We start from the raw sequence: 26,562 nt of genomic DNA on the forward strand, positions 1-26,562 counted from the left end.
GGGCGGCAGGTGGTGCTGACTCAGGGGGGAGCCGCTCTCATGCCCCCGCCCCGCCCAGCTGGGTGGACAAACACGGGAACCTGAGCCCTGCGCTGCTCCGCTGCTGCCGCTCCTCTTCCTCCTCCCCCTCCTCCTCCACCTCCCAGCCACAGGACTGCGCCTCTCCCAGGCCACAGCACAAGGGAGTCCAGGGAGAAGCTGTTGCTCCCTGCCCCACTTGGCACAGGCGCTGACACTTAGCCACAAACGGATCCACGAGGATCTTTATTTACAAGTGAACGGGGGTGGACTTCCCCTCAAGTATTACAAAAATATATATCTACACACACACTACGCATCCACACGGGTCCTCAGAGGAGCATCCCCTCCCGGAACAGGGGTGACCGCTGGGAACCGGGCTGCTCACACTCCAGGTGCCAGCGAAGGGGACGGGGAATTACAAAAGAAGGGACCGGAAGCCGTCTTAGAGGTCAGAAGTCAGGAGCAGCGGAAACGTGGAAACGTGGAAACTGACGAAGGGCTCTTACACCACGTGGATGTGAGCAACGATGTCTCATCTTTCCTCACTGCTCCCTCCAGAGGCGCCTGGCGCCGGGACTCTCCCCGCCACCCCTCAGAGTGCAGCAATGGCCTTGGCAGCCACCTGGCGGCCCTGGGGCAGGCTGAGGTCCGTGATGGCCAGAACCACCTTGGGGCTGGACATGGCCGACACCTTCACTAGTTCCGACACCTGCCACGGACAGACAGACAGCTGCTCACGGGGGCGCCCCAGGGAGGGTGTGTGGTGGGGTGGGGAGGCAGGGGCCCCGTCCCCAGGGCACTCACGGTGGTGAAGGGCATGAACTGCAGGATGCTGCCGCGGCTGCCCTGCTCCAGGCAGTCCACGCACTCCTCCATGAACCACTGCACGAACTGCGTGTGCGGGCCCGCCGTGCGGGAGCCCAGGATGGAGGAAATGAGCAGGAACAGGTTGGCTGCGCAGAGTGGGGAGAGCGAGAGGGGGTGAGAAGAAGGGGTCAGGCTCTGGCAGAAGATAGGGCTGAAAATGGAAAAAGTGCTGAGAGTGCCCCCAAAACAGGGTGTGAGAGGAAACTCGGGGAGAGGAGGGGAAGCCAGAGAGCCCAGGTGAGGGAGGAAGGGGTGGGGAGGGGTGGTAGGGGAGCCCCTCCAGCTGAGAGGCTCTTTCCAGCGCAGCCCCCAGTGCAGCAGCAGGGGTGGGGACTCACCCAGGACTCGGTTCAGAGGGTCCCTCATGTTGACCGTGTGGAGCTGGGAGGCCGAGAGGGAGCTGCTCATGGAGCGGTCGGCTGCAGGGCGGAGCGGAGGGAGTGCTGAGGGCACTGCCCGCCGCACCCTGTCGCTCACCCACGGGCTAACTGGTGCACGGAGGCCCGGGGAAGATCCTTAGATCAAGAGCACAGAGGGGGCCAGGTGCAGTGGCTCACACCTGTAATCCTAGCACTCTGGGAGGCTGAGGTGGGAGGATCTCTTGAGCCCAGGAGTTTGAGGTTGCTGTGAGCTAGGCTGATGCCACTGCACTCTAGCCCAGGCGACTGGCCATGAAAGAGAGGAGCTGACACTTCACCAGCACCACATGGACTAACAGGCCTCACCCTCACAATAGCCCATTTTACAGACGAGGAAACTGAGATGCACACTTGCTAAGTAAGCAGCTAAGTCACAGGGTTTATAGGTGGCAGATTCAGCATAGGTGGCAGATTCAGCATCGTTCCTCTGCTTAAGCATGTGGTTTGTCCCCTAGTCCCTAAAAGCCTTCAGAGAAACTTATAGGCTCAGGAGAAATCTCTGGAAACAGGAAAAATTAAATGCCACAGAAGGAGCCCTTGGCAGAAGTCTGACGGGAGGGAGGAAAGTGAGAAGGCAGCGCCGTCTAGGGAAGCCAGGGTGGAGAGGGGCGCACTTCAGGCAGGAAGAGCGGGGGTAGCCCCAAGTCCCAGCCCGGGCCTCTCAGGGCATGTCTGGGGCAAGGAAGGAAGGTCAGAGCTGGTGAGTCAATGGCACAGGCTGTGCCCAAGGCAGTGAACTCACTTGGTGGCTTGTCAACCCCTTAGCCCTGTGGGAAGGAAGGGGAGGGGCAGAGATAATGGTGAGCTGGGCGGGGACCCGGGCAGAGAAGAGACAGCAACCTCTGTAGGAGACAGAGACCCCCCTACAGGGGACAGAACGGCACAAGCCCCCACTGCACCCTCTCTGACCAGCAAAGACGCCTGCTGGGCCTGGACAGAGCAGACCAGGAGGTGAGCTGCCAGGAGAGGAAGCAGCCTGCCCGCCCTGCCCACACTCACTGGGACTCGAGAGGACGTTGGTGTCATCCTCATTGGAGCTCAGCAGTCGCATCAGCTTCGACGGCTGCGTGTCGTCCAAGGGGAAGAGGCTGATGTAATCCTGGAGGGCAGGAAAGTCACTGTCACGCACCCCTGAATCTCAAATTGCCAGCTATCAGGGGACCGGAGAGAGGACTGGAGCTCAGATTTGAGTGGGGAGTCGTCAAAGCCCCACAGCCCTCCGTGCGCCCTGCCGGCAGGGTCCCAGCCCCTCCGCCCACCCCTCCCTCGGTCCTTTGCTGGGCAAAGAGCACCTTACAGGACCCTCTCACCAAGCGCAGTCTGGGGACCACACGGTCACCCCTCCAGACCCTGCCACAACTGCCCCCAGGGCAGGGACCACGTCTGATTCCCCTCGCCTGGGAAGCGTACCAGTAAATGCCGAATAAACACGTGAACGAGTGAACACGGGGATACCTCGATGTCTTCACGGTGTCTCTTCTTCTGGCGGGTAGACGCCTGTCCCTTGTGGGAGGAGTAGGAGCTCAGGGCACACCACACGGCCAGCCTGGCGAAGGGTTCCAGCAAAAGGGGGTACAATTAGAGGGATCCCCAAGGGGGTTTCTGTGTCCATACTGACCAGGCCCCTCTGACAGGGCCCCCCACAGCCAGGCGAGGGGCGTGGGCTCTGGGCTGGGGGCTGTGGCGTGAGAGCAGAGCAGGCCCGGGGGAGAAGCCTACTTGGCAAGCGCCGTGCCCGGTGGGTCCATGAGACTGTGCCACTTGGAGGAGTCGGTGAGCAGGCCGGGCAGGATGTGGCCCAGCAGGACCAGGGTCACTTGCGGCATGTCCAGGCAGAAGACAGAGTAGAGCAGCTCCACCGCGCGCAGAGTGTGCTCCTTCCGTGTCTCCTTCAGCAGCTCCTGGGGACACAGGGGAGGGGGCAGTTTAGGAGCTGGGGGCCCTGCACCTGGGGCTCTGACGCCCGGACCCTTCCAGCCTGGCTCTCTGGGAAGGCCAGAGGGGCCCGGGGTGCCGCGCCATCCCGCAGGCCAAATCCCAGCCTCTGGCCAGAGCTGCCCGGAGGAGACAACTCCAAGGCGAGGACCGAGGCCGCCCGGCTCACTGCAGCCTCTCTAAGCCCGGCTGACCAGGCTGGGTGCTGGGAAGTCAGGGGACGGGACGGAGTTTGGACCGGTCAGGCATTTCCTCAGACGTCTACACGTCGAGGATACCTGCTCCCCCAGCCCGTGGGTCTGGCCCACACCCACCCCAGCCCCAGCACCTTAATCAGGTTGTTGCAGAACCAGTAGACGCCGCCCATGTGCAGCAGGGTGTCAAAGATGTGGATGGAGCGGCTGTCCACCCAGCCCTTCTCCAGCACCTTGGCAAAGATGTCCGTCAGCACCTCCTTAATGGGTCGCTTGGGAGGCAGCAAGTTCCAGTAGGGCATCGTGTCCACCCCCGTGGAGGGGAACTTGATCTGCGTGGCAGTCTGCTGCAGCACGTCAGCGCACATGTGCTCCAGGATCGAGCTCATGATCACCACCCTGGGGACGTGGAGAGGACCTAAGGTCCAGGTGCCGCAGCGGGGAAGGGAGGGGAGGAAAAGTCCAAGCCGGACTCTCCCATGGGTTTGGGTTACAGAAAGATCCCTGGGGCATTAACCCTGTTCCATGCTGGGGGAGAAGACAATCCCCAGCAGACCTGCCCCCATGTTCCTGCTCCTGGCAGGCTTTCTCTTCCAGGGCATATTAGTGGGGGCTTTCCTCCCCCAGGCCACTCCCGTTCCAGCCACATATTCATATTTTCTCTCTCTCTCACTCTCCAACTCTCCCCATCCCCCAGGCCTGGGCCGGGCCAGCACTGTGGCATAAATAAATATAATCACTTCCCCCTGCGCGGAGAGCTTGGGGGGTCCCCGCCTAGCCTGGCCTCCTCCCAAAGTAAACTGTGACTTCCAGGAGAGGGGAGGGCCCGAGGGCTGCCCCACAGCACTCTTCCCGGCCCTCCTTAGCTGGGCAAATAGAAACGTATGTCCAGGAATTTTCTCAAGGAAAGAGTCTTCAGCTGCGAAGGCAGACGGGGTCTGAGCGCTGTGTTCCTGGAATGCTGGTGGCTCTGGGAAAGTCGTGATGACTTTTCCCACCTGCACAATGGAGCCAAACGTCCCACTGTCCCTCACCCAGACAGGACTTAGGGTCTTCAGATTGAATTATGTCAGAGCAAATGCTCCATCCTTTGGCTGGGGGGTGGGGGATGAGGGAAGAAAGGAAGAAAGGAAGAAAGGAAGAGGCAAGGGGAAAATGGGAGATGTGATTTTACAGACCCTTCCTAAACCTCACTTCAGCTAAATGTTCCTGCTTCTCCCTCATCAGACATCTTCCACGCCCACAACTCACTGGTTGGTGAACACCCGTGTTCACAGTAGCACTATTCACTACAGCCGGGAGGCGGAAGCAACCCAGGTGTCCATCCACAGATGAAGGACAAACAAAATGTGGTATATCCATACAACACAGTGTTATTAGGCCTTGAAAAGGAAGGAAATCCTGTCACATGCCACAACACAGATGAACTGTGAAGACATTACACTGGGTGAAATCAGTCAGTCATGAAAAGGCAAATACTGAATGACTGCAGTTAAATGAGCTCTCTAAAGCAGCCAAATTCACAGGGACGGAAAGTAAAATGGCCGTTGCCAGGGGCTGGAGAGGGAGAAATGGGAAGTTGCTTAATGGGTACAGAATTTCAGAGATTCAAGAAGAAAAAGTTCTGGAGATCTGTTGCACAACAATGTGAGTACATTTAACATTATTCAACACTACATTTAAACGTGGTCAAATGGTAAACTTTTTTTTTTTTCAGAGATAGGATCTTGGTATGTTGCTCAGGCTGGTCTTGAACTCCTGGCCTCAAACAATCCTCCTGCCTCAGCCTCCCAAGAAGCTGGGACTATAGGTGTAGCCACTGCACCTGGCTCAAGATGGTAAATTTTATGTGTTGTTTTTTTTTTTTTAAACCACAATTAAAAACAACTTATTGGTTGGATGAACGAACTAACACCACTGACCTCAACATAGTTGAAGTCACCAGGGAGGTCCTCCAAGCCTCAGAAGGGCCAGAGCAGGAAACTGTCACAAGAGACAGCTGGGGGTAGAGGGATAGCCTATAAAATCTACAAATGGGCTGACAGTTCCTAGACAGTGACATGGCTTTGTTCTTTTGGTGGGTGAGTTCTCTAGAACTTGAGCTCTTGGAGGGTAGGAATCATAACTGTTTGGGGTCTGTATTTCTGGCACAGAATGGGTGCTAGATTATAAACACTCCTGGCACAGAGACACACACTAAATGTTTGCTGAGTCAGCTGAGTGAATACGTCAGTAAGAAAGTAAGTGAGAGAGGAAGTGAGTGAGCAAGCAGTGCGCATCCAGGAAGGTGAGAAGAGAGAGGGGTATTGGTTACTAGAGGTGCTGACTTCTCACAACACACCTGCAGGGTTTGAGAAGGGAGGGGACAGGTGACTGACCTCTCATTGTAGAACTGCAGGGTGTTTTCACTACACAGTGGCCCTGCCAGCTGGCGGATCATCTGCAGTGACTTCTCACGCTCATCCAGCCCCAGCATCCGGACGTGGGCCACAAGCCAAGCCACAGCACACACTGCCAGACTGCATACCTTTCCCTTGATGTTATCAGTGATTTTCTGGGGGAGGGGGGGAAAGGGTGACGGGCTACTATGGCCCCTTCCCTGGACATCACTTTCCCAGGCTCTGGGGCAGCTAAGTGCAGCAGGTGGAGTCCTAGACCACACTCTACACCTCTCTCTGCCACAAGTTTGATTTTCCCAGAGCTATCTGGGAAGGAAGCAGTGGCTGAGACTATAATTATTGGGAAGATCAATACCAAAGCGTGAACTCCTGAATTAGGGTCTTCTTGCTCTTACAAATATAACAAGCTACCAATGACTGGCTCTGTGTCTCAGGGAATAAAGAAGAAGGCTGCCAGAAAGGTGGGGTACCTGGATGGACTCGAAGGCCAGCACCCCATTCTCCCAGGCGTTGAGGATTTCCAAGATGGCGGCTGAAATGCTGAGGCAGGCTTCGTGCCACTTCATCTGCCTACGGGGTGTGGGTGGGAGCATGGGATGGACTTAGCGAGAGGGTCTCGGGGGCTGGGTCACATGTGGCCTTCTGGATCCTTGAGTGCGGCCTTTCGACTGATTCCAAATTTTCCAGAACAAATCCTTTTAATAAAGCAATTTGTCCTGTGAAGTTTGGATTCGGTCGAGTGGCCACACTTGAGGATCTGGAGGGCCACACGTGGCCGTGAGGCTGCAGGTCCCCCACCCCTGGCTCAACCCTGCCCCCACCACCGCCCTTGGAGTGGGTGCCCAGGCCACTAACACCAGCTTCATCTCTGAGGAGTTGTTGAGCAGGGCCACCAGGGACTCCACTTTGGTGGAGTCTGGCCGGAAGCAGGGGTGGTCAGGGTTCAGGATCTTGCCCTCCTCGGGCATGCAAGTCTGCATCCAGGTCTCAAAGAAGGGGACCTCTGCTCCTGTGCGTGACTCAGACAAAATCACCTGGAAGCAGGTAGAGAGGCACCAGCTGAGTGGAGCGGGTGCGGTGCCTGCCAGAGCTGACCTGGGACTGTCCACACCTCGGTTTCCTGCCACCCGCTGTTCCCTCCCCAGCCTAAAGACCTGCGGTGAGATGGTCTGAGGGAGGCAGATGGGGGGGGCTATGCTGCCACCTAGTGGTCGGTGTGAGCATGGCACCAGAGGATTCACGATGTGACCAAGGGCACATCTACTTAGACTTCGCCCAGGGTAGGGGCCTGATTTCTGAGGCCAGCAGAACTTTCTGGCTTGAGACTGATGGACGACAGGGAGTTGAAGTGGTGGGAGAGTTACTGGTCGCTTCCTCCCCCTCCGACCCGCCCACTTGGCACCCTAATCCTGCCTGCTCTCCTCTCACCTCTGAACCATAGGTCTGGGCCACGTAGCACAGCATGAGGAAGGAGATGTCAAAGAGCAAGGCACGCACTGAGGCTGCTTTGGCTGTGGGAAGGACAGGAAGGCGTCAGCCTAGGGTAGGGGCCCAAAGCCCTCATCTGGGTAGGGGATCAGGACTTGCCTCCAGGAAGGTCAGGGACCAAGTGGCTCCTTCAAAGCTCTGAGGCTCAGAATCCTTTTCTTGAGTCTCATTTGAAACATCATCCCTTCCTTAGAATCAAAGGCACCTGGTGCGCTCCCTCCCCCCGGCACCCAACCAAATCCCAGAGGGGGCCGGAGTGGGACAGACACAGGGATAGTTTTAGAAGAATCCTTTTCCAGCACTACCCTCTGGCAAGGCTTCGGTCAGTCATGGCTCAGGGGAGGAAGGAAACAGCCTCCCCACCATGAGCAAAGGTGCCCTCCTCCCTCCCCTGTTCTCTCCCTCCACACCCCTGTCGGGGCCTACTGGGTTCGCAGATGCAGAGCTGACTTACGGTTGTCTTCGCTGCCGTGGGTCGTGAACTCATTCAAACTGTGGAAGGAACGGACACAGGCTGCATCGACCAGGGCAGGAGCAGGGTGCTGGGGTGCACACGCTCAGGGCTGGTCATTACAGTCCGAATGACAAGCTAAACTTGAAATGAACACCATTGCTACAGAAAAAACAACTAATTCTATCTATCGTTAAAAGATTTTCAAGGCTTAGAGAATGGCTCGCTGAATGGAAAAAGGTTCTATATGTCAAATTCTGTCAACCAACAAAGGTAACAGAATCTGAGCGCCCCCTGTGAATAGCTGGACATACTGGGAATTCCTCCATGCCCACCAGTCAAGGCCGCATCACTTTACTAAACATTTTTTTTTTTGAAACAGAGTCTCACTCTGTTGCCAGGGCTAGAGTGCCGTGGGTGTCAGTCCAGCTCAGAGCAACCTCAAACTCCTGGGCTCAAGCAACCCTCCTGCCTCAGCCTCCCAAGTAGCTGGGACTACAGGCATGCGCTACCATGGCCGACTAATTTTTTCTATATATATATTTTAGCTGTCCAAATCATTTCTTTCTATTTTTTAGTAGAGACGGGGTCTCGCTCTTGCTCAGGCTGGTCTCAAACTCCTGACCTCAAGCAATCCTCCTGCCTCAGCCTCCCAGAGTGCTAGGATTATAGGCGTGAGCCACCGTGCCCGGCCCATTAAACATCTTCATTTCATCCTCAGCTGAAGAGGAAAGAGCACTTTGGGCCAAGAGAACTGGCCCTTCCTCTGAGCTCCCCTGCTGGGATGCTTTGCCTGGGCCTGCGCATCTCCCGGCAAGACCTGGACCCACGTGCCTCACTCCTCCCTTCATACGGGGCCTCCCGCTGTGGTCAGAGCTGGGCCTTCCTCACTTGATGAACTTCCGGGCGAAGGATTTAAGCTTTCCGGTGGCGGCAGCAGCAGCCAGAAGCAAATCCAGACTCTTCCCAGACAGCATGTGGCCCAGGACCCCTAGTAGTCCCTCCGGGGACTTGGAGTGGTCTGCATCCATCGTCTGGGGACAGGACAGGAAATCAAGTCCTGAGGAACACTGAAGAACCCCCCAGATCCAGCCTAGCCACATTTTCTCTCTCCCACAGCCTGCAATTTAATCTTTAAATCTACATCTTTCTGACTTCAATATGGAAAATCATTCCTAACACCTATCCTTGCCGTCTGATCTATCCCTCTCAACACTGGCACCACCATGGGGTGGGTGAGGTCATGGCTGAGGGATTCCGTTTTTCCACATGCGATGGCCTAGGTGCAAGTACCCAGCACAGGCCTGGTGTACAAGTGAAGCCCCCAAGTGCCAGTGCTCAGTGGTAGCTGCCCGCCCCCTTCTCTACCTCCAAAGCAATTATGTACAAAAGCCAGATGAGAGAGAGGTCTGTGGCTTCTGTTTATTTATCTGGAAGTAGAAGGAAAACTGTAAAGAGGAAAGAGAAGACCCTGGTGGCCAGGGAAGGGCACACTCACCTTGAGGATATTTGTGACAGTGGGCTCCGCCCGGAGGATTAGGCCGGGGTTGGGCTGGATGTTGGCGTTTTCTCCTGATTTCAGCTGGGGTGCGTGCTCTCGGTCTAATGCGCTGAGGCCATAACCAGGTGGCCAAGAGAAGGGAAGAGGAACAGACAGAAGCTCTTGACACACTCCCTCATCCAAGCCCAGAAGCAGAGGACAGAGAAGGTGGGAAGCACATAAGAACCCTTGGGGATAGGGCGAAGTTTACGAACGTGCATTCAATACCGCAATCCCTGCAATTGGTCATGTCATTATAACTATTTTGAAAGTTCATTTAAGATTAAAGGAAGATTTAGGATTTTTACTTTTATCACAAAGGTGGGCAAGAGTTAAAAAGCAGGCCAGGAGCAGTGGCTCACGCCTGTAATGCTAGCACTCTGGGAGGCCGAGGCGGGAGGATTGCTTGAGGTCAGGAGTTTGAGACCAGCCTGAGCAAGAGTGAGACCCCGTCTCTACTAAAAAATAGAAAGAAATTAGCTGGACAACTATTTAAAAAAAAAAAAAAAAAGTTAAAAAGCAGCAACTAAGAGTGTAAAACTCTGGTCTGAAGACATCAATGTCCTCTTTCCCTCTTGTTCTCTGTACCCCTGGGCACAGGCCCAGTCACTTGCGACCCAGACTTTCGACAGGCAGGAAAGGCAGCAGCAGCCCCATCTGGAGGTAGGAGAGGGAGCTCGAGGGGTTCTTGGGGCAGCCCCAATGCACCCACACTTACCGCTTAGCCATGAGGTTGTTGACACTGGCTTCAGACAGAAGCCCCTGCTTGCTACATTCTTGGAGTAGGAAGTTTGCACAGTCACAGCTGTGAAGGGAAAGGATGCTGAGAGAACCGGGCGCCTAGCTGGGATTTCGAGGGGTATGACTAGTGAGTCCCTGCCCAGGGTCCTCCCTCCTTCAGGATGAAGAAAATTTGGAGGGCCTCAGGGAAGGCAGAGGGGCTCTGGGTACTCAGCAGCTATGGGCTGCTGCTTCCTGCCTCTGCCAAGCGGCGTAAGCAAGGAGACAAAGTCTCCAGAGGCATCTCTGATACAGAAGAGGAGGGGAAGGGTCCAGAACACCTTCCAGTAGAGCAAGGTGAGCAGGGGGGTGCGTACTTGCAGTGCTGGTCAGCTTTGTCCAACAAGGGTGTGAGCTTCAGCAGGAACTCAAAAGCACAGTTGACATCCTCAGTGAAGTCCTAAAAAGAGTCAGAAACTTCCACCTGGTTTTTAGGTCCTCCACTCCTCCCACAGTCTGCAGTGACACCCTGCTGGATACAAGAGCTTGCAAGCAGGCCGTGCCCACCACTGGCTGCCAGCAGCTGGATGGGGAGAAGCACGAGGCATCCCCTGCACGGCCATCCTGGCCTCAGTAATCTCGAGGACCTTGCCTGCTGGAGCAACTGGCCTAAGCTGCCCAGCGGCGTCTGTCTGGAGCCCGGGTGCCTGTGCGTGGATGCACGTGCTTCCAGCCTTCTCCCGGGCACAAGAAAGCTTTACTGCCCAGCTAGGGCCTCAAAGACCTCCCCTTGCCCTCATTTCTCCAGGGCAGAAATATCCTCACCTGTTCCCGTGGCCCCATCCCAATTCTTCAACTCACCCTGTCCCCATGGGAGTACTTCTTCAACTTCACCAAAACCTGTGGAATCTAGTGGGTGGGGAAGGGGAAAAACAGGAGGATCAGTTTCTTTTCTCTTTCAACCACCACTGAAGGCATCCTCCTGTCCCCCTCCTCTGGGCAGAGGCACAGGAACACCCTGCCCCGGCAGGGAAAGCACTCTCAGAGCTACATGAGAAAACCATGAGGTGCCCAAGCACCCGATGCCCCTTGGCCTACAGGTCACAGGGACCCCTCACCTCTGCTGGCTCGACAAAGAAATGCCTTAAGCAGAAATAGAACCCCAGTTTCAAGGAGGACCGAGGGCCTCTTTCCCTGGCTCCCGTCACTGTCCTGCCTCAATCTGGCTGACGACTGAGCCAAACCGCACCGCTGTGGTAAGAAACAAGAGTCCTGCCAAGTGGGCTAAATATAGCCCTGGGACTTCAGAGAAAACAGTCGATGGGAACTGCGCTGGGATACCTGGCAGGCTGGGCACAATGCCAGCAGGGAGGGACACAAGGCAAAGGTCCTGGGTGTCACTGCTTTCCCTCACTTTCCTCACCTTTCCCCACTCTCAGCTGGGCTCTCTGTGGCTGCCACGTCCCTAGGTACCTTGAGGAAGGTGAAAGCTGTCCACTTGAGCTCCTCCGTCCCCTCGGGAGACTCGATGATCCCCACGAAGCAAGCTTTCCAGATCTCCAGGACAAAGAGCGGGGTGGGGATGTGCTGTGGGAAGACGCGCGGGTGAGGCATGAGAGGCTGCCCACACCTCTCACCCGCTCCGCTGCAGAGCAGGGTGGCCACCCGGATCCAGTCCTGAGAACCAGGGACGTGAGGCCATGTGGCAGAAGTGTGCTCGACTAGCCTCTGCTTTCCACCAAGGAGCAGGAGAAACCCGGAAGAATCCTCCCTCCTGCCCCCAAAGGCCAGCCCATCTTGGGGAAAGGGGACCCCGGCCCCTCCCACCTGCATGCGCTTCACCATCATCAGCTGCTCCACCAGGGGCTGCGTCTCGCCTGTCAGGTTCATGGTGCCCTCGAGCAGGACCAGGGCGTGGACTGTGGGGAAGCCAGTCTTGTGCAGCTGCTCCGAGTGCACGGACAGCATTGTGGGGATGCTGAGGGGACACACACGGGGAACAGTGTTGGGGGGCGAAGGGAAGAGTGGAGGGGCCGGGGCCCAGTGCCACACCTTCCCCCCATGCCCCAGGGCACTCCCTCTCTCTCCCGTCACCACCACAGCCCAGGGAGCCACACCTCCTGATGAGGCTGCCACACTGCTCAGCCTGGCTCCGGAGCTGGGGGTCGCTGAGGTTGGCCAGGATCTCCCCAAGCTTCAAGAGAGAGTGCTCCATGGCAGTCCAGGAGGCTGGCAGGGAAAAGGAAACACAGAAACGCGATGGGAAAGAGGCGGCACAGCTGGCCCCAAACTCCTCGACTCTGGCACCCCCTTAGGCCCACGAAACCACGCAGGGAGGCTTCCCCTGAGGATGACACAGAGGCAGGGGCCTGAGGGCAGCATGCACTGCTTCCAGAAGGGGAGTGAGCACCAAGGGCTGGAGCCCCTAGAAACCATGCCCAAAGGCCCAGGGGATGCACCAGCTGACTGCAGAGACTAGGTATGGCATGACACAGGCAGGGGAAGAGAGAGGCAGAGGAAGTGAGAGTCCAGTGGTCGGAACAAGGAGGGCCCTTCAGGAGTGGGCCAATCTGAAAGGCCAGCCTTGCAGAGGCTGTCACTGTCCTCTAGTTGAGCTGGGTCCCTTCACGCCCTTCCCATTCTCACCCGCTCCCTTGACTGGGCCCTGTGCTCGAGGCCCTCCCCTTCTGAATGCCTCTCCTGCACCCTCCCCAGCCCCCACCATGCTTCAAGTCTCTGTTCAAGCCCCGGTTCCTTTAACAATCCACCCAGCTGCTCTGAACCATTGAGCTTTCCCTCCTCAATCCCACACTCATGGTCTAGGCTGCATCAGTTAACACTTAATTATAAGTCACATATCCTAGTTACAATTCCAGAGGGTGAAATGATGACTAATGGCACCAACTAGCCCATTAACCTCCATGGAGCAAAGTGGGGGGAAAAAGACCTGAGATCCATTAAAATTAAGCATTCATCCACTTTTCAGCCTATAAACATTTATCAAGTGCCCAAGATAGGTAAGATATTGTCAACATAGTCCCTTTCTACACAATGATTATCTTTCTGGACTTTTCACAGGCAACAAAACTTATTTAGAGAAGTAATAAATACACTAATCCTGTAACGAGCTCTCCGACCAGGTCCTGAAGACTTGGGTGAAACCCATTCTAGCGTTCTCGTTACTGGAGAACGAGAAATCCTTAGCTGGTCCCAAGCCACCTTGGCTCCAAGCAAGACTGGCCTTAGGACCCTGTTGCCTGAAATGCCAGAGTCTTCCCTCCCACCAGGTGATCTGTCTGTTTTCAAGCTCTGGAAAGTTCCAATACTTAACGTCTGAACCTGAGTCAAGAGGTATCTGACACAACAGGCCTGACAGCAGACAGGCACCGTGTTTAAGGGACATTTTAGGGAACACTCAGATACGAGAATCGTCTGCTTCCAGACGACAAGTAACATGGAGACAAACACAAGAATAGACGGTGTGCTTGTCTTGCCCTCTAATTTTTTCTGCGTATATGACATACTAGCCTTACTCCCCGCTAGCATGTATGCTTGTTGAGGGCAGGGACCCTGCCACATGCTCCTTTAGTAGCCCCCCTCCCCCCGCCCCCAGCACCTGGCACAGTGCTGGGCATACAATAATGCTCAGTAAATACCTGTTGGTTGATTGGCTCGGGTGCCACCCTGCCCAAGTCCCTGGGATGTGTGCAATGCTTATGGGGAGAAAAAAAAGGAAGTGGGATGGTTTCAGATTCTCCTGGAAAGAAGTGGGATGGCATCCTGCCTCTCCCCTCTCAATTAAAGGACCAACCATGGGAGCAGCGGCAGGTGGGGCTCAGGGGAATCGGGGGACATACAGGCCTCCTCTAGCTTGGCGATGTGCAGCAGGGCCCGGTTCTTGGTGCTGCTGAGGGTCTTCTCCAGGCGCTGCAGGCACATGGCAAGCTGCTTCTCCCCCGCGGCTGGGGCACCGACCTCCAGCCCCTCCCGGAGCCGCTCTGCAGAGGCTGCCGTGCAGCGCAGCAGCCAGTGGAGGGCGCTGAGAAGGGCTCGGCACAGCCCGATGCACTCCTCTGCTTTGCCGTGGCAGCTATAGGGAAAGGATGTAAAATCTGTCTCCGCTCCGAAGGCTGAAATCCGACCCACGCTGATGTTCCCCAGAGTGTCTGGCACTCCTCTCCTAGGGAACAGACGCCAGCAAAGTCCTGGGGAAGACACCTAGGCCCTTCAGCTTCCACTGGACAAGATTTCAAATGAGCCACTCCAAACAGAGAAAAGGCTTTCTGTCTTAAAGGAGTAAGGAGGAAAGGATGGGGATGGGTGGGTGCGGATGTGGGGAGACGTGGGGAGAAGAAATGTAGGAGCCCACAGGTGTCTCAGTCTCTGTGCCAGAAGCTTCTCCTTTGCACTAAGCTAATGCTGGAACACTGTGAGCCCCTCACCCATGCCCCTACCTCAGACGGTCACAAAACATGTCCATGATATCCAGCAAAGCCTGAATACACAGGTCCCGGGAAAAGTCATCAAACTGTGGAAAGAACAGTGGAGATGCTACAGGATGCTCCAGTCAGCCCCTGGGTCGCACACAAAAGGCAGATGGCATTCAGCACTCCTGCCTCTTTCCTCCAACCTCAGGACTCAGACTCAGCATCCTTTCAACGCTGGAAATTGGTGCCTAAAGGCCAGCCCCCACTTCCCGGGCCCGCTCCCCACCCGGAAGGCCAGCAATGCCAGCCAGAGGCATCGCGTGCTGCCTATCCAGCCACAGAGGTCACACGCTCAGGGCAGCCGTGGAGGTGGGCCCTTGTCTAGCACGGCCCATCTAGCTTGTGGGTGGCTGTGGTCATACCTTGCTGATAGCTGTGAGGACAGAAGAGTAGGACACCATCTGGAGGGAAGGAAGAAAGGTGACACTCAGACAACTAGTCTCCCCCAGTTGAAAAGAACAAACACTGACGCTTAAAGTCGCTGCAGCTCTCCTGAAACCTCAACCTCTTCCAGAGGCCTTCCTCAACTCACTAAGAGAGGTAGTGACACTGCATTCCGAAAAAATTTTACCTTAAAATAAATTTCTGTTAGTAAAAATCTATTCATCACCATAATAAGATTGGAGATCTAGTTCAAAAGAAATAATTTGTTCTGAATGGAATTAAAACCTATAGACACTCTTTTAAGTTGTTATATTTTTTAAAAATAATTATAGCATGCTGATAAAATAGGAATAATACCATAGAAAGTAGTTACGATGGTATTCTCAAAATCAGTGGCAAAGTACACCAAAATAAAAAAAGCAGAACACAATGACAGAAATGATCAGGACAATCACCATCCTCATAGGCTGTCTCTGCTCAAGTAGAAACCTTCAAAGATTTAAGAAGAAAGCTGAGTCAGCCAAGCAGGGTGGCTCATGCCTGTAATCCTAGCACTTTGGGAGGCCAAGGTGGGAGGATCACTTGAAGCCAGGAGTTTGAGATCAGCCTGGGCAACACAGCAAGACTCCATCTCTAAAAACATTAAAAAATTAGCTGGGCGTGGTGGCTTGCGCCTGTAGTCCCAGCTACTCGGGTGGCTGAAGCAGGAGGATCATTTGAGCCCAGAAGTCCCAGGCTGCAGTGAGCTAAGATCATGCCATGTGCCACTACACTCCAGCCTGGGTAACAGAGCAAGACTCTGTCTCTAAAAAGAAAGAAAGAAGAAAGCCAAGTCAGCCTCAATCACCTGAAAATGGTAATTTTTCCTTCTATGCATAATTTCCCTTTCACCTGCATAGACTGCTCTCTGTTTAGACAACTTTAACTAATAATCTTGGATGAACAGGCACAAAACACAGAAAGGGCTTAAATGTAATCAGTGTTCAGAATCACCATACTGTGAAGCCAGAGCTAATGTCTGACAGTGATCAGAAAGTTGGGAGCCTGCCTGGGTAGGATGACCATAAAGTTCCAGGCGAGTGTTTGTTTATTCATAACCGATGTCCCCATAGCAAGCTCTTGGCAAAGAACTGAACCTTGTAGGATACCAACCTGTAGGGGGAGCAGGACGTTCCCACTGACCCCAAACTACCAGGAGAGAAACCCCCAATTCTGTATGTTCCGAGGGATACCATTAGTCAAAATGAATTTATGGTCTTCAAATTCTGAATTCTGTTTGGTAAATTTTTGCTATCAATAAAGCACTGCTACTCCAGAGACCTAAAAATACTTTCCACGTGGTGAACACAGCAGGATCTGACCTATTTCAGTTTTAATAATTCTGTCACTATACAAGTTCCGAAACACCATCAGCTCCAAGGCTGGAGACCCTGTGTGTGGCCCACCGCACCTGTGGCCAGCCCCACCTGAGCCTGCCCCTGCTGTCTAATCCTCTCCGCTGCTCTTCTTCATATCCAACACCCCCAGCCACGCTTAAGTGCCCTCTACACGCACAGCACCAGACCAAAGAGCCTCTTGACTCCGGAGGAAGAATAAATTACTAATTTTGCACAGCACTTGACAGGTCGCGAAGGTCTTTCCTACCCATTTATTTCTCTCTCACTGTTACTTCAGCCTCTTTCTCCTTCTTGCCTTTCCCATCAGTGTTTACACATCTCAAGATTCTTCTATTTTTAAAAGAGCTTCCTGCAGACCCCACACTTCCATTTAACCACCACCCTCTCTCTGCTGCTCTTCACCCACCTTCTGGCTGCTCTTCAACCCACTCCAATCACTTCTGTCCTGACCACCCCGGGAATCTGCTCATTAAGGTCATCAACAAACTCTTGATGTTACACGCGGTGGATCCTTCTTGCTTCTGATCTTACCTGACTTCCCAGCAGCCTCTGACCCCATAAAACACTCCCTCATTCTTCACTCCTCTCTTCCTTTGACTTTTCTTAATACCACATTCTCTCGCTTTTCTTCTCTTCCCTCTGGCCCCTTCTTTCCAGACTCCTATGAGGAATTTTCTTCCTATGTGTGTTTCTTAAATATGATTGGTTCCTCAGGAAATCGGCTGGAGTCATTTTTTTTTTTTTTTTTGGAATTACTTCCTTACTCACACTCCATACTCTCTCTGGGCAAGATGGTCCATGCCCACAGCTTTGATTACCACCTATGGCTGATGACTTCTAAACTAGTTGCTCCAGTGTCGACCTCTCCTTCTGAGTTCCAGACAGTATGTTCAACTGCCTACTGAGTACCCTCTCTTTGATAGTCCATACAGTCACCTTAAATCTAACAAGGCCAAAATCAAATATGCCATCCCCACCCGCATGCCAACTCTAACAACAGTCCTATCTGCTTCCACTGTCTGCTCATGAGCTATCAGCCGTGCCCAAACCAGAAACTTAAGTATTATTCTTCACCTCTTCCCCTCCCTCACTCCCCTCATCTGGCTAATCACCGAATTGTCTCAAGGCCACTTCCTAAATTGTTCTTGAATTCATCCTTTTTTCCTGCTGCCACTTCCCAATTTTATACTAGTGTCATCTCTCACCTGAATTACTGCAATGGCCTAAATCAGCAGTTAGAAAACTACAGCTCACAAGCCAAATCTGGCTCAGCATCTTTTTTGTATATAAAGTTTTATTAGAACAGAGCCATGCTCATTTATTTAGAGATTGTCTATATCTGCTTTCGAGCTATCATGACAGAACAGCAGTGAGAAAGACAATACAGCCTTTGAAGCTCAAAATATTTACTATCTGGTCCTTTAAAGAAAAACGGCCAGGCGTGGTGGCTCACACCTGTAATCCTAGCACTCTGGGAGGCTGAGGCAAGAGGATCGCTTGAGCTCAGCAGTTTGAGACCAGCCTGAGCAAGAGCAAGACCCCGTCTCTACTAAAAATAGAAAAAAGAAAAAATTAGCCAGTCAACTAAAAATAGAAAAAAAAAATTAGCTAGGCGTGGTGGCACATGCCTATAGTCCCCAGCTACTCAGGAGGCAGAGACAGGAGGATCGTTTGAACCCAGGAGTTTGAGGTTGCTATGAGCTAGGCTGATGCCATGGTACTCTAGCCTGGGCTACACAGCAAGACTCTGTCTAAAAAAAAAAAAAAAACAGTAAAAAGTTACAAATAACCTAAATTACCGTACATTATGCAGCAGTTAAGAAGATTAAGGTAAATCAATATGTGCTAACATAGAAAGCAGACATAATGCCAAGAGGAAAAAGGAAGTATTAAGAATTATGTATCGGCCGGGCGCGGTGGCTCACGCCTGTAATCCTAGCTCTGGGAGGCCGAGGCGGGCGGATCGCTCGAGGTCAGGAGTTCGAGACCAGCCTGAGCAAGAGTGAGACCCCGTCTCTACTAAAAATAGAAAGAAATTATCTGGCCAACTAAAAATATATATACAAAAAAATTAGCCGGGCATGGTGGCTCATGCCTGTAGTCCCAGCTACTCGGGAGGCTGAGGCAGTAGGATCGCTTAAGCCCAGGAGTCTGAGGTTGCTGTGAGCTAGGCTGATGCCACGGCACTCACTCTAGCCCGGGCAACAAAGTGAGACTCTGTCTCAAAAAAAAAAAAAAAAAAAAAAAAAGAATTATGTATCAACTGAGAAATATCATTCAGCAATTTAAAAAATGAACTACTGACGTACACAACATAGATAAACCTCAAAAACATTTATGTTAAACAAAAGAAGACAGTATACAGAGTACATACTATATGATTGCATTTCTATGAAATCCAAATAAAGGCAATAATTGGTAATAGAAATCACTTAGTGGTTACAGGAGAGGGAGGTGGAACAGAAAGGGACAAAAAGGAACTTTCTGGGAGAATAGAAATGTTCTTTATCTTATTTTGGATGTTGTTGACATTAGAAGATACAATTGCTAAAATTAACTGAATTGATCTTAAGATTTGTGTATTTTATTCATATACATATATGTATTTAAGTAAATTCTATCACACTATTCTTCTACTTAAAACCCTTTAAATGATTACTTGTCACCTTAAGATAAAGTCCAAACTCATTAACATCACCCACAGGTCCCTTATGACCTTACCTCTCTCTCTCTCTCTCTAAACCACTCTCCTCCTTGAAGTGCTAGCCTAGCAGTTCTCAAGGTACAGTCCAAAGACTCCTGGGGGTCTCCAAGACCTTTTAGGGAGTCTAGGAGGTCAAAACTATTTTTAAAATACTACTAAGGTATTATTTACCTTTTCACTCTAATTCTCTCCCAATTATATAGTGGAGTGTCCCAGAAGCTCCATAATGTGTGATGATGTTATATAATTAAATATGTCAACAATTGGAATAGCTGTATAACTCATATTTTCCAAATGACCAAAACTCATGGATAGGTAAAAGATCTATCCAAAGCACAAGAAAGACTAATGGATTTTAATGTAATGGAGTATTTTAGTGTAATATTTAGTGTAGAATTTTAGTGTAGTATCAAAGAAAAATACCCATAGTTTTCTGAAAAACTTATTAAAAATACTTCTCCCTTTTCAAACTAAACATCTGATTTGTGAGGCCAGATTTTCCTCATACACTTAAGCAAAACAGCCTGTTGCAACAATGGAATGCAGAAGCAGATGTGAGAATTCAGCTGTCTTCTGTTAAGACAGACATTAAAAGAGATTTGCAAAAATGTAAAACAATGCCATTTTCCTCACTGATATTTCTGTTCTGGAAAATATGGTTATTTTTCATTAAAATGTTATTTATATTAACATAACAGGGGTTATGGGTTATTTTTTGTTACTTTTAACTTTACTAATATTTTTTACAATTTGTTTTAATTTTTAAGATGGTAAATATAGACATAATACACATAAACAAAAGCTCAGAGTCTCAATAATTTTTAAGAGCATAAACGGTCCTGGGAGCAAAACTGCTGCTCTAGCCATACCAAATTATTTTTGCCCCCTAAACAACATCATGTGATTTTTGCCCCCCAGACTTTGTATATGCTTTTTCTCTCCTTTGCACACTCCCATCAACCTGCCTGGCTAACTCTTCCTCAATATTCAGGTCTAGATTTAAATGTTACTTCCTCCAGAAAACCTTCCCTGATTGTTCAGACAGGAGGAGTGCCCCTCCCCTGTACTCCCATGGTACAGATGGTCCCCAACTGAGTCAAATTACTGCTTTTCGCTTTTTCAGTACAGCAGACAATAAATTACATAAGATATTCAACACTTAGTTATAAAATTGGCTTTGTGTTAGGTGATTTTTCCTAACTGTAGGCTAGTGTAAGAGATTTTGAGCATGTTTAAGGTAGGATAGGCTAAGCTACGATGTTTGGTAGGTTAGGTGTATTAAATGCATTTTCGACTTACGATATTTTCAACTCATGATGGGTTTATCAGAATGTAACCCCATCTTAAGTAAAGGAGCATCTGTACTCTGTCCTAGCCTTTATCATAAACCCATTCTGTGACGCACTGCTTATTTACATGTCTGTATTACTCAATAAATTCTTTGTGTACTGGGATCAGGTCTTGTTCACAGTTATGTCCACAGGGCCTAGCACTGTCTGGCACATGCAACCATTAATGAATATTTATTTATTGATAAAATAAGTAAATGTAATATTCATCACAACAAAAGAAGTATTTACAGGAATACTGAAACTCAGAGAAATGATCTGTTCAAATAAATTCATCTACAAAGTGTAAGTTGACAAGTGCATTCCATGTCTTTTACTTCCAAAACCCTCACTCCTTGAGGGCGGTGGGGAGGGGCGCTTTACCTGGGAACTAATGGCATACTTCAGGTAGGACAAGATGAGAGGATTGGGGGAAGGTCCAATCATGGCTTGCTCCAGTAGTGCATCTGCAAGGGGAATGACAAGTAAGAATGTGATTACGACCTTTTTGGGTTTATCCCTCATCCCTCCCATCTTTCCTTCCCACTTCACTTGAGACCTGCCAGGTTGAGGATGTCCCAGGTGGCTCCTTTGGGAAAAAATTTCTTCATGTTGATTGCCCATTGGTAGTCACTCCATCGCTCCTTCCAGGCTTGCAAAATGGCTTGCTTCAGGTTTACCACCTTCATGACTTTACTCTGAGGAGGTGGGGCCGATGGCAGCCAGCAGCCTTGAGGTGGGAGAAATGGAGCTAGAGAAGAAATGAGGTTCTGAGGAAAAGAACAGGGGAACGCAGAGTTAAATAGAATGGAGAAGATGCAGAAAGATTTAAGCAAGGCACAGGAACTAGAAAGAAAAAGGTGGAATGGGACAAGGTAGAGATCCTGTCAGGCTCTTCGCTCCTGAACCATCCTTCCTTGAACTGGGGCACTAAGAAGATGGCATCAAAGGGAGCTAAATACGAAGACTAAAGAGGGCAGCAAGGAGTTAAGCCAGTTTCGGTTGCCTAATTACGCCCTTAACTCTGGTTAAGTCCCTTAGCCATCACCACCCCAGGTCCAGATTTTTTTCTCTCCATTTCCTCCACCTTCCCGAACCTTGTGACTATAATTCCCTATTTCCTTTTCATTCACTACCTCCTCAAATTTAAGCCTACCGGACAATCTAGTTCTAGAGCGTAGGCATCGCCATTTTGTCACTTATCAAGGAGTTCATTTTCTATTGGCTGGGAGTAACAAACATGAACCAATAGAAATGCAGCAAGGAAAGCCACGGTGTCTTCTGGGAATTGTAGTTCTTTGGCCTGGGATCATATTTGTCTGCGCTGGAGAGAAAGCCAAAGAACGAATCTAGACGGCCCGCGTAGTTTCTGTCCTGTAAGGGAGGAATTCCAGGAGCTGGGGCACCACAGAGACTCAGGAGCTGGCGGGGCGCGAAAAGCTGCTTGCAACCAGGCACCGCCCGATGACGTCACTTTCGACCGGGCTTCTCCTTCATATTCCGACACCCTTTCCTTACCCTCTAGTTAGTAGGTGCGGCAAGGGTGTGGCGTTCAGCAATAGGTGCTTTCTCTTTCCTGGCCTTTTTTTGTTCTCCTAAATCCCGGGGATTACCAGAGTTGTCATTTCCACGCCTGTATTCCAAAAGCGACACTGAGGTGCGGTTAGTTGCACATACATCACCACTTCCAAATCTGACCGTCCTCCCAGAATCTCCTGGCCCTGCATACTGCTTGTATACAGGGGGAAGTAAGGAGGAAACTGAGGTTAAAGTTATCAAAAGCAAGAGAACTCGAGAAACTGTCATAGCCTAGATGGGTAAGGAGACGTGATGACAAGGTAATGTGGTATTCTGAATAAGATCCTGGAACGAAAAAAGAACATTAGGTAAAAACTAGGGAAATGTGAATTAAACATGGAGTTTTGTTAATAATAATGTGTCAGGCCTGGCATGGTGGCTCTCGCCTGTAATCCCAACACTTTGGGAGGCCGAGGCTTTAGGATCGCTTGAGGCCAGGAGTTGGAAACCAGCCTGGGCAATAAAGCCAGACCGTGTCTTTTAAAATAATAATAATGTATCAATATTGGTTCATTAATTGTTACAAATGTTACAAATTGTTACAAATTGTTAAGATGTTAATGAAAAGGGAAATTGGATGCAGAACCAATGTGAGGACCTGCTACTACCTTCACATTTTTTCCTGTAAATCTAAAACTTTTTTTAAAAGATTATTTTTTTTTAAATCTTGCTTATCCCAAAGAACCATATATAAATTATTATGCCAAGGACTTTGGGCATTAGCCTTTCTTTCCTCCAGTGAGAAGCCCAAAAGCAAACGTACCCACCTCTAACTCCAATGTCTTAGCCTCCCTATACACAGCCCTGATCCCTGCCCTGTCTTACGGACTGGTTGTTCCTAACATTTACAATCTGTGATAGGAGTAAATTACTCGGGAGGCTGAGGTGGGAGGATCACTTGAACCCAATAGTTCTAGACTAGCCTAGACAACATAGCAAGACCCCATATCTAAAAAAGAAAACAAAAATTAAAAAAAAAAGTAAATATGAGCTGGGCATGATGGCTCACACCTGTAATCCTAGCACTTTGGGAGGCCAAGGCAGAAGGATTGCTTAAGGCCAGGAGTTCGAGACCAGCCTGAGCAAGAGTGAGACCCTGTCGCTACAAAAAATAGAAAAAGTTAGCCAGGTGCGATGGTGTGCAGTCCCAACTACCTGGGAGGCTTAGGTAGGAGGATCGCTTGAGCCCAGGACTTTGAGGTTGCAGTGAGCTATGATGACAGCATTGCACTCTAGCCTAGGCAACAGAGCAAGAGACCATGTCTCAAAAAAAAAAAAAAAAGAGAGTAAATATGGAGGCCCCCTGGCCAGTGTCCAGCCCCTAATCTCATATCATAAGGAGCCTGATATCCCACTTCACAAGTTCAAGTTCCATCCATATTCCCCAACAACTATCTTTTGGCTCTGAATGGCAAAATCAGTTCTCAGGAGGACAAATCTGGGAGAGCAGCCCACTAAGGCTCTGGAAGCAAACTTGTGGCCGTTTGGGCAGGGAATAAATCGTGGGTTTCTGGAGCATGGTATAAACCGGGAGTCAAGGACTCCTGTTCCAAAAGGGAGAGTGTGGCTGGAAGAGGGCCAGGTGACATCCCTCTGAGCTTGATACAGCCTATGGCCTTTCTCCCTTCCTAAACACCCACCTACATCGCCCTCCATTCTGCTCCCTTTACACCTGCCCAAGTGACACCACTGGAGAATAGTGTTTATACAAACCAGCTGCCAAATATGTGTAGCCAAAGCTTCCAAAGCAGGAGGGAGGGAGAACCTAGACTCCTCACACTTAACCTCTAGACTCCCCCCAGTCATACCCAGTGACACTTGAGACTGTCACAAACCCTGCTTCTCTTCAGCCTCTCACCTAACTGGCTTCCCTTCTTCTCCCAGGCCCCTCACCTTCCCTTTGTCTGCTCCCCACCTCTCATTCTGCTCCTGTTACAGCAGCCTAAGGCCCCCCACCTGGAGCCATTCCTGGATCCTGCAGCTCCTTCCCCATCCCTCAGGGCCCACACTGGCTCTCTTGGAAAGAAGCTGTCAACTTTGACTGAGTTAGTGGGTGTTGAGTCCAGTCCACATGGGAGTGGGGAATATTTGGACCCTGAGAATGGTGATATTCTAAGCTCAAACCATCCCTTCTGGCAGAAAGCCTGGCAGATTTCTAGGGAGGTGCCTCCTCCCCAATTCACAGTGACAGGGAGGCGGCTTTTGTAGTTAGGCCATCTGCCTTCCCATTCCCCCCACCTCCCACTAGCAGTCCTTTCTCCAGGCTTGGCAGGGTTTCCCCAAGGACTGGCCTCCTCTGTACAAGGACTCCCTTAGCTCTGGGAAAGGGCCATTTTTAATTTCTCTACTTTGACCTTCCCGCCTCTCTGATCTGTAAATATCAGAGATGGCCTTTCCCTACACCACCTCTTCCTGCTGCACCACGGTTCCTTCCTAGGGATCCTCTTGAGCTCTCTGACTTGCCTGCCTCAAGGATGGGGCTCTATGATATCCTCCAGGGGTGAAAGAAGAAATGCCAACGTCCCCTTTGGGTGTGCAGAAAATGGCCCCTATTCCCTCTCAGAGCCCCCTCCTACTTGCCCCACTTTTTTCTGCTGTCCATTTCCTCTCCCTCAGCACTCTAGAGGCCGAGCTCCCCCCTCTGCCCTCCTAGCCCTAAGCCCCAACCTCTCCATCCTGTTGGCTGCTCTGACTAGGAAAGAGGGACAGGTGGAACCCAGCCAGGCAGAGTGACATGGCAACATCTGGAGTAGTGGCAGAAAAGCAGCCAGGCCAGAGTGGGGTAAGAGGCTGTGAGGAACAGGGTTTTGGGTACCCCAGGGGAAGTGGACATTCCTTATCTAGGCTAGAAAAGAGTATAAGGAAAAGTGGCAAGAGTCCAGACCCAAAAACCCAGAAACACTGAAATCGCTGGTAAGCACACAAGGCACAGAGGGTTTCAGCTTCCCTCTCCATAGGGAAACTGAGTCATTCCCCTCCCCTAAGGGGAACATTTTCCTCTGGAAGCTTGCCTGGGTCCCCCCACTATGGGCAGCAGGTGGATGGGAAAAGAAAGTCATTCCCACGTAATCATACACAGCTGGCTCCAAACCAGTTCCCTTCCCCACCAGTCCCCAAATCAAAATCCCTGTTTTCTATCTATGTGGGGGAGCGGATGATGAGGAAGGGGCCAACAAGGTGGCTGCACCTCAGGGACAGCCCCTGGACGCCCCACAGTTGCCCGTCTCTGTCTTCCCACTGCCCTAGAAGAGTGAAAGACAGAATTTGAACCAGTCCTCAGAGTGTTTCCTCTTAACACCCTGGAAGACGCCTTCTCTCTCCACACTCCCAGCACAGATGAAAGACAGGTGCTGTGATCCCAAGGCCTGGCTGGCAGGGAAGGAAGGCCAGCCTGCCATTTCCTCTGTACAGCCTCTCCCTGCAGGCCCTGAGAGCCACTCTATTCTAGACTCTTGGCCTCCTCGCCAGACTGTCTCACCCTTTCCTTAACTGGAGGTGGAGGGGCTGCGGGCAGGTGAGCGCCCCTCCCCCTCCTCTCTTCTGTCCAGCTGGCAAAGGCAGAATGAGGGGACTCTATGGGTGCATGAAACCAGAAGCTGGGAACATTCATGGGATCCAATACCTGGCACATATAAAAGGCTCCAGAAAAAAAAAAAGTGTTGGAGGAATAAAGGTAGGAGAAATCCAAAGGACAACCTGAAGAAGGTGTCAACTGCTTTTTCCACTTCTTGCCTCAGCTACTAAAAGCCCAAGGCTCAGCCAGCCCTGGTCCCTTCCCTGGCTGGCTCTTTTGTGACCCATAACAAAGGCACCTGATGGGACAAAGGGGAGACTTAAGTGGCCACTTCACTCTTGTCAGGGTAATTGCCAATTTCCCAGTCTCTCATCTTTGCCAGCCACTTGATCTCCAAACTGTCCCCCTTTCTTTCCTTCATTTCTACTCTCTCTCTCTTTTTTAGAGGGAGGTCTCCCCACGTTGCCCAGGCTGGAGTGAAGTGGCTGTTCACAGGGAAGCTCATGGTGCACCACAGCCCTGAACTTCTGGGCCCAAGTGATCCTCCTGCCTCAGCCTCCCAAGTACCTGGAACTCCCACCTCTTTTTGATTGGGAGATCACTAAGGGGTGAAACACCTGGGTTTTGAGTTCTCTTAGCTGGTGGTACCTCATTTTCCTCTGCTGTCTTTCCAGAGCACCCCCGGTAAGTGGGGCTGTGTCTGCAGAGCCAAAGGGTATATGCTGAACACCTCATCACTTGCTGACATTACCCAGAGTCCAGAAGGTCAAGATGATATGGAGGAGGAGAATTACTGAGGCCCAGGCCACAGAGCTCCTTCCAGGGTGGCCAGCAGAGGGGTTTGTCCTGTTTCTCCAAACTGCTAGGGTGTTTTGGCAGGAGTAGAGAATGCTGTGTGGGGTCTTAGCTGCCAGACTTTTGGGAGAGCTCTTCAGAAAGATATCTGGATCTCTAGGTTCCTAGGGGTGGGACCCTTGAGAACTCTTGGGATGCTTCCTAGCAACAGTCTGGAAGGAAGGGAGGGAGAGAGGGGAGGGAGAAAGGGAGGGCTCTGGCTATGGTTTCTCCAAGGGGGCCCAGAGAACAGGCTATTCCTGCTGCTTCCTTGGCAACTGAAATCTAAGCCTGAGGGGGCC

At 51.3% G+C, this 26,562-nt stretch overlaps 1 protein-coding gene and 1 non-coding gene across 6 annotated transcripts; both read right to left on the reverse strand.

The window, feature by feature from the left end:
- Positions 1–251: 251 nt before the first annotated feature.
- MED24 (mediator complex subunit 24) lies at positions 252–21,557 on the reverse strand. 5 transcript variants are annotated; one of them, XM_045526408.1, is made up of 27 exons: positions 21,491–21,556; positions 20,894–21,104; positions 20,719–20,801; positions 14,884–14,922; positions 14,489–14,562; positions 13,892–14,124; positions 13,691–13,747; positions 12,152–12,263; positions 11,862–12,012; positions 11,508–11,621; positions 10,896–10,943; positions 10,412–10,494; positions 10,033–10,119; positions 9,273–9,384; positions 8,666–8,808; positions 7,778–7,815; positions 7,264–7,346; positions 6,691–6,869; positions 6,306–6,405; positions 5,815–5,990; positions 3,571–3,835; positions 3,027–3,208; positions 2,763–2,853; positions 2,307–2,406; positions 1,227–1,307; positions 826–974; positions 252–730 (listed from the first exon to the last, which is right to left on the reverse strand). In XM_045526408.1, the coding sequence occupies exons 2-27, from the start codon at positions 21,021–21,023 to the stop codon at positions 614–616; spliced, it is 3,027 nt and encodes a 1,008-aa protein (XP_045382364.1). In that variant the 5' UTR covers positions 21,024–21,104; positions 21,491–21,556; the 3' UTR covers positions 252–613. The 5 variants fall into 5 exon arrangements, with proteins under 5 accessions (XP_045382364.1, XP_045382362.1, XP_045382365.1 ...); XM_045526406.1 differs by having other exon boundaries at positions 1,227–1,403; XM_045526409.1 differs by lacking the exon at positions 13,691–13,747.
- LOC123621433 lies at positions 7,418–7,521 on the reverse strand. Its single transcript, XR_006729154.1, has one exon. It is a non-coding gene; the product is annotated as a small nucleolar RNA SNORD124 (small nucleolar RNA).
- Positions 21,558–26,562: the final 5,005 nt, after the last annotated feature.

The sequence above is a fragment of the Lemur catta genome, chromosome 15 (assembly GCF_020740605.2).
Source record: "Lemur catta isolate mLemCat1 chromosome 15, mLemCat1.pri, whole genome shotgun sequence".
In the NCBI taxonomy this organism is placed as follows: Eukaryota; Metazoa; Chordata; class Mammalia; order Primates; family Lemuridae; genus Lemur; species Lemur catta.

Coding starts and splice junctions, on each gene's coding strand:
- MED24 (XM_045526406.1), bottom strand. CDS start 21,023: ATGAAGGTGGTAAACCTGAAGCAAGCCATTTTGCAAGCCTGGAAGGAG. Junction 12,013..12,151: donor TGTGGCAGCCTCATCAGGAG/GTGTGGCTCCCT, acceptor GTGTCCCCTCAG/CATCCCCACAATGCTGTCCG. Junction 10,944..11,507: donor CAGCTTTCACCTTCCTCAAG/GTACCTAGGGAC, acceptor CCCACCCACTAG/ATTCCACAGGTTTTGGTGAA.